This window comes from Camelina sativa, chromosome 6 (genome assembly GCF_000633955.1).
Source record: "Camelina sativa cultivar DH55 chromosome 6, Cs, whole genome shotgun sequence".
NCBI classification, from domain to species: Eukaryota; Viridiplantae; Streptophyta; class Magnoliopsida; order Brassicales; family Brassicaceae; genus Camelina; species Camelina sativa.
In genome coordinates this window covers 19,726,923-19,733,976 of record NC_025690.1, presented here as the reverse complement: position 1 = coordinate 19,733,976, position 7,054 = coordinate 19,726,923, and the positions used below count along the sequence as shown (strand labels likewise).

The window sequence follows — 7,054 nt, the reverse complement described above, 5'->3', positions numbered from 1 at the left end:
TATGGAAGAGAGAATTGCCATTAACGTAGCAGCCAAATTGTCAATAAATTAGAGGCAGACAAAGCATAAGGTCATGAGACTTGTTTAGAATCCTAATGGCTAAGGTACGTACGTTGCGAGAGTGGGTGGTGTACGTGGCCTAAATCGATGTAAAACAAATCCATACTTCGATCTTAGATAGCGTGCCCACATAAAATTAAGTTTAAATTTTTGAATTTCAACAAAAGAGTGTGAGAATATGGACGTGAAGCCTTAAATTTTGTGATTTAAACCAAAAATGCTAATCATTTCATCACGTAGGTTGCTAAATATGAAGCGACGAACATGTGACTTACTTCAAAATTCTGCAATAATGCATAAAAATAGTTCAAACTGTATAAACATAACAGGTAACTAAAGTGACAAAAATAGTAAACAAGAAGGTGATCAAATTTCAGCATAACAAGAAGGTAAACAAGGTAAATAAAGTTCAAATTATATTNTAAAACATTGTTAAACATACAGACACATCTTTAATGTTTAATTTCGTCCATAATTCAAATAATTATGACATCTTTAAAAACCTAATGCACAGAAATAGAAGTATGGATCACTTCGTAAATGTTTTTCTGTTTTTTTGTTCGTCAAATAATAATAGAAATGTTCGAAGTGACAGCGCAAAAACAATCAGTGAAAAAATTGGTATGGAAGAGAGAATTGCCATTAACGTAGCAGCCAAATTGTCAATAAATTAGAGGCAGACAAAGCATAAGGTCATGAGACTTGTTTAGAATCCTAATGGCTAAGGTACGTACGTTGCGAGAGTGGGTGGTGTACGTGGCCTAAATCGATGTAAAACAAATCCATACTTCGATCTTAGATAGCGTGCCCACATAAAATTAAGTTTAAATTTTTGAATTTCAACAAAAGAGTGTGAGAATATGGACGTGAAGCCTTAAATTTTGTGATTTAAACCAAAAATGCTAATCATTTCATCACGTAGGTTGCTAAATATGAAGCGACGAACATGTGACTTACTTCAAAATTCTGCAATAATGCATAAAAATAGTTCAAACTGTATAAACATAACAGGTAACTAAAGTGACAAAAATAGTAAACAAGAAGGTGATCAAATTTCAGCATAACAAGAAGGTAAACAAGGTAAATAAAGTTCAAATTATATTTTTTTGAGCGCTCACGATATATTTTAAAAAGTTTAAACAGTAAATATTATTGAATTGTAAACAATAAATTAAAGGTTAGACTGATACATATATATTATATAAAGTTGACACATTATAGTATTATGTAACACGTACATATTTTATGAGAATATGTAGATGGGTTTTGTTTTACTCTAAAACATCTTTACCGTTTTTACTAATTTTACTGTTTGGGTTCATTATATACTTTGAAAATATATAGATGGGTTTTGTTTTTTTTCTGTGACATGTCTTTACTGACTTAATTAGGTCTTTCAAAGAAAATTCTGGCATTTGGTTTATATTAAAGTCTGTTCGTTTGGTGAACTAGACAAAATATCTAGATACAGTATCAAGACGCAGTATATGGACGCAACATCTAGATAATGTTCGTTTGTGTTATTCGTTCATGTATCATAAATTGTATTTCGATTTAACTATGTTTGTTTTGTAATTTGATATCTGTATCTGGATACAATATATGTAAAATACCAAAAAGTCCTTTATTTTATGTTAAATATGTTTTAGTGGTTTAAATTTACTTATGTTTTTTGCTTATTTTCATATATATTAAATAAATATTTAAAAATGAGATTTTGTGTATTTGGTATAAAAACAAAATTTTGCAGTTTTGGCTGGAAAACAAGATTTTGCGAGTTTGGCGAGAAAATAAAATTTTGCATTTTTTTGCCGAAAAACGTAATTTTGCGGTTTTGGCGGAAAAATAGATTTTGTGGTTTTGGCAGAAAAACAAGATTTTGCGATTTTGGCGGAAAAACATAATTTTGCGATTTTGGCGGGAAAACATAATTTTGCGATTTTGGCGGGAAAACATAATTTTGCGGTTTGGCGGAAAAACGAGATTTTGGCGGGAAAACATAATTTTGCGATTTTGGCGGGAAAACATAATTTTGCGGTTTGGCGGAAAAACGAGATTTTGGCGGGAAAACATAATTTTGCGGTTTTGGCGGAAAAAAAAGATTTTGCGGTTTTGGTGGGAAAACGAGATTTTGCGGTTTTGGCAGGAAAACGAGATTTCGCGTGTTTGGCGGGAAACGTAACTTTGCAGTTTTGACGGGAAAACATAATTTTGTGTTTTGGCGGGAAAACGTAATTTTGCGGTTTTGATGGAAAACGTAACTATGCGGTTTTGACGGAAAAACGTAATTTCTCGGTTTTGGCGGGAAAACGAGTTTTCATGTTTTTGTGCTTTTTGGTAGGAAAACAAGATTTTGCGGTTTGACGGGAAAAGCGAAATTTTGCGGTTTTGGCGGGAAAACGAGATTTTGCGGGTTTAGAGAAAAATGAGATTTTGCAGGTTGGTGGGTGAAGAATTGGAATTTTAGAATTGTATGTATATTAGAATTGAAAAAAAAAATATTTTGTAATTATTTAATTAAAATAGGGGTTTTTTTGACTTTTACAAATTATTGATGAGTTTACCTCATCCAAACTCTCTAAAAAATCTCATCCAGAAATTCAGTTTTTTTGATGAGTTTTAAAAATATATCCAGATATTGTATCTAGATGAGTTCCTAATTGTTACTAAACAAACAATAATAAACATTTGCATCCAGATATTGCATCTGGTTCACCAAAGGAACATGACCTAACTGTTAAAAAACAAAAGGGACTTGTGATCACAAAACGTGACAAGTAGCAAAAGTTCATATATACTTCATAGTATTTTGTTTCGTTTATTTTTATGTCCTAAATATATAATTGATGAACAAAAGCACAAACTTGCATGCCGATCTTGTTTTGATTTTTATTGTCTTGTTTACATATACACATAACGTACCAAATAGATCAAGACAAAAAAAAAAAACACACACACACAAATTGAAAGTATGTGTATTTTTATAAGGCAGAGTCTGACGAATTCAATATGCATACCCCGCCCACCAAATAAAGTAAAACAAACGGTCGTTATTAACTAGTAAATCACATGTATCATAATATCATTGTTTTATCATTATTGTCTCATGATATTGGACTGACGCTGATTTTCTAAACGTACAAACTATAATATATTAAAAGTTTGAAATACAATTTATGTAGCAAAATAATGAGAAGTTATGAAAGAAAGCATTTCTACTTTGATGAAGGTAGAAGAATAACAATGTCATCTAAACAAAACAAAAAAACATTTCATAATATATGAAAATTTAGGAGTATTTTTAAAAGAAACACTGAAACAGTGAATGCTACTTATTTTCTGTTTGACCCCAAAAAAAAGAGAGAGTAAATGCTACTATTAGATCGACTAATAACAGATATAACTGTTACAAGTGGGCCTAAGATTGGGTCCAAAGTTATAGTGCTTTTCTAAATTTGCTTATATTCTTCTCCGTCAATCTAATGAAATAAACTGATTAATTAGGATGGAAAACATTATATATTTATATATAAATCTTTTTACCACACAAGATCATCTTATGGAAGCAAAATTATGTGGCGCTCTACAATAACCTCACTTTCATAATTATGTTGTAACATCGCTTCCAGCATGCAACAAATATGCCTCTTGATCTCTGTGGGAACACATTATAATGCGCTCAAATTCATCTTTAAGGTACATTGGAGATAGAATATATGGCTTCCAGCTAGACCAATCAATTACTAGTACTCGTCTTTTAGCTTACTAAATAGTCGAATGGCGGGTAATACATTAACGCAGGGATCAACTTCCGCCTATTATGTGGACTATATGACAATATCATTTCATGATCATCAAAACGCCAATTCACAATATCCCCCTCAAATACCGAAACCATATATAGTGATTCATCAACTGTCACTAAAACGTTCTCGATTCTCTACTCCACACTATAATTGAACATGGTTATTGGGGTTTCCTTATTTCTTCGAGTGATCTTTTTTGCATCTAGGGATTATAATTGAAAAGTGAGGATTCATAAGCAAACGGACGAAGCTACTTCTCGTTGAACTATTCAGCAAAAAAAAAACCCAAATTAGTAGTATAATTATTTCGGCCAAGTCATCTAAAACTTTTGTCATATTCACTTAATGACAGTGTTCACGTTATATATATGTTTTTTAAATATATATCTTGGTCTTTCCCGTTTTGTATACTTCGATGGTTTGATATATAAACGGAAAGGATTATGTAAATAAACAACTGAAAAGATTCTGCCGTTCCGACAGCTTTTTAGATTTCAAAAACGCACGCGAGAATCACTTTTTCTTCTTCTTTGCCAACGATAAGAAACTTTACTAAAAAGCCAAATATAATAAAACAATTTTAAAAATAAAATAAATGAATTCTTCAAAAGACAAATACAAAAACATAATACAGATAGAAAAAAATTCACTGTGATGATGATGAGTTTGAGTATCCTAAAGAATCACCCGATGTTTCCCATATCCCTAAATTTGGTTAATCAAAAATAAGAGAACCCACAAATTTTACAAATCAAACCTCCCAAAAGACTAACAATAAAAAAAAAAAAAAAAAGCACCCACAAATCTTAAAACATACAAACATAAGATGGAAAATTAAAAACTAGGTAGGTACATCATCACACAAAAGAACCAATTAGTTCTTTCTTCTTCTTCAATTCTTGAACACATTTCATTTCATTCATGCGGTTTCTATGCTCTTGCTGAGCTCCTCCAGCTTAATCATCCTCAGCTTCTCGCTTTCTCCAACCAACTGTTCCATCTCCCCAAAAAGAAAAATAACAAACACCATTTATGTATAATAAGCGATGGATTTAACAAATTTTAGCAACTTAGTTGAGATCTCGGAACTAACCTCCATGAGTTTGGTGATCAGCTGTACTTTCTCCCTGTTCTTCTCGTTGAATGTATCAAGTGCTTCTTTGTATTCCCTTTCCTGTTTCAATTTCATTACACAAATCGTTCACAAATCGTTCAGTCTAGCAAACCCAATTGCTAAAGTTTAGGGTTAATACCATAAATATCAAATCTTTTTGGTGTTGTGTATGTATACAGATATGGTAGAGACAATGAAATCAAATAGTATATGTTACCTTCTTTTGAACAGTGGAACCTAAAGGTTTGAGTTCTTTGTTAACACTATCAATCTTCTTACGAACAACAGAGACTTCTTTCCTCATAGGATCTGCCATAGACTCAAGCTCCTGTATACAAGAGACCCCAACACCAACAAAAATCACACCTTTGCCCCTTCGGAACTCACAACATCAAAACAATAGCCAAAAATCCTAGATCTTGAAACCCCCAAAACAGAGCAACAACAACACCAAAAAAGCATCGAACTTTCTAGGGTTTATACTATAAAGACAAGTTAAAAGACTCAAGCTTTAGAAGGAAAACAAACCTCACGAATAGAAGAGAGACGTTTGGTTTCTTGTTCGACCCGACCCAACTGAGCTTGGATCCGTTCACGAACTTCCATCCTCCTCTTCTCAATCTCATCTTCTTTAGCTCTAAAAGCAGAAAGAGCAGAACGAGTCATCTCTTCGTCTTCTCTCGACATATGGCTACTAAAACTCAAACTCCCCGTATGAAGAACCATATCGTTGCTCTGCTGAGTCTGAGTCTGAGGAGGAGGAGCCGCTGACTCTTCAACCGTCGTAACAGGTCCGTCGTTGGTTTGACTCTGAGTCATCTTTGGTTTCTTCTCCTCTTCCTTGTGGTATTTGCTCTTCTTCTTCCTCCTTAAACCAAAGCAGGAACTCGAATCCTCCTCGGTTGGATTAAGGTGGGGTTCTTCGATTAACCCTATTTTTGCTGATTTGGGGGTTTAGAGAAAGTTTGAAGCTTTTTTGGGAAGGAAGGAAGGAAGGTGTTTGTTGTTTTAATGGCGGAAAGAGACGATTTGCTGTATTCTCTCTTTAGTGGGGTGGTGTGTGTATTTGGTAATAAAGCTAATCTCTTCAATTTAATTATATTCCTTAANAGGATCTGCCATAGACTCAAGCTCCTGTATACAAGAGACCCCAACACCAACAAAAATCACACCTTTGCCCCTTCGGAACTCACAACATCAAAACAATAGCCAAAAATCCTAGATCTTGAAACCCCCAAAACAGAGCAACAACAACACCAAAAAAGCATCGAACTTTCTAGGGTTTATACTATAAAGACAAGTTAAAAGACTCAAGCTTTAGAAGGAAAACAAACCTCACGAATAGAAGAGAGACGTTTGGTTTCTTGTTCGACCCGACCCAACTGAGCTTGGATCCGTTCACGAACTTCCATCCTCCTCTTCTCAATCTCATCTTCTTTAGCTCTAAAAGCAGAAAGAGCAGAACGAGTCATCTCTTCGTCTTCTCTCGACATATGGCTACTAAAACTCAAACTCCCCGTATGAAGAACCATATCGTTGCTCTGCTGAGTCTGAGTCTGAGGAGGAGGAGCCGCTGACTCTTCAACCGTCGTAACAGGTCCGTCGTTGGTTTGACTCTGAGTCATCTTTGGTTTCTTCTCCTCTTCCTTGTGGTATTTGCTCTTCTTCTTCCTCCTTAAACCAAAGCAGGAACTCGAATCCTCCTCGGTTGGATTAAGGTGGGGTTCTTCGATTAACCCTATTTTTGCTGATTTGGGGGTTTAGAGAAAGTTTGAAGCTTTTTTGGGAAGGAAGGAAGGAAGGTGTTTGTTGTTTTAATGGCGGAAAGAGACGATTTGCTGTATTCTCTCTTTAGTGGGGTGGTGTGTGTATTTGGTAATAAAGCTAATCTCTTCAATTTAATTATATTCCTTAATTACACCATTTCTAACCTAATCTTATTCTTTCTAATCATTATTGTCTTCTCTCTGTATTCGTATGTCTTTTTTAAAAATACGGTCTTAAGGTTTTTATGTTATTTAAGTGGAAAATACATCTTTTTGTCTGTAAAGGAAAAGCAAAAAATGTGCCAATG

The 7,054-nt window shown here is 33.9% G+C and overlaps 2 protein-coding genes across 3 annotated transcripts; both read right to left on the bottom strand.

The window, feature by feature from the left end:
* Positions 4,558–6,058, bottom strand: LOC104792419 (probable DNA double-strand break repair Rad50 ATPase). 2 transcript variants are annotated; one of them, XM_010518560.2, is made up of 4 exons: positions 5,509–6,058; positions 5,198–5,308; positions 4,960–5,040; positions 4,558–4,866 (listed from the first exon to the last, which is right to left on the bottom strand). In XM_010518560.2, exons 1-4 carry the CDS (start codon positions 5,797–5,799, stop codon positions 4,786–4,788), a joined length of 564 nt encoding a protein of 187 aa, XP_010516862.1. In that variant the 5' UTR covers positions 5,800–6,058; the 3' UTR covers positions 4,558–4,785. The 2 variants fall into 2 exon arrangements, with proteins under 2 accessions (XP_010516862.1, XP_010516863.1); XM_010518561.2 differs by having other exon boundaries at positions 4,558–4,857; positions 5,509–6,057.
* Positions 6,073–6,959, bottom strand: LOC104699266. The gene is made up of 2 exons (XM_010414596.2): positions 6,315–6,959; positions 6,073–6,114 (listed from the first exon to the last, which is right to left on the bottom strand). The coding sequence occupies exons 1-2, from the start codon at positions 6,603–6,605 to the stop codon at positions 6,073–6,075; spliced, it is 333 nt and encodes a 110-aa protein (XP_010412898.1). The 5' UTR covers positions 6,606–6,959.

What these genes read in the sequence shown, in the direction of transcription:
- LOC104792419 (XM_010518560.2), bottom strand. Translation starts at nt 5,799, where the DNA reads ATGACTCAGAGTCAAACCAACGACGGACCTGTTACGACGGTTGAAGAG. An exon ending in GTCTCTCTTCTATTCGTGAG is followed by an intron (nt 5,309 to 5,508) that starts GTTTGTTTTCCT and finishes TCTTGTATACAG; the next exon opens with GAGCTTGAGTCTATGGCAGA. An exon ending in TGATCACCAAACTCATGGAG is followed by an intron (nt 4,867 to 4,959) that starts GTTAGTTCCGAG and finishes CTTTTTGGGGAG; the next exon opens with ATGGAACAGTTGGTTGGAGA.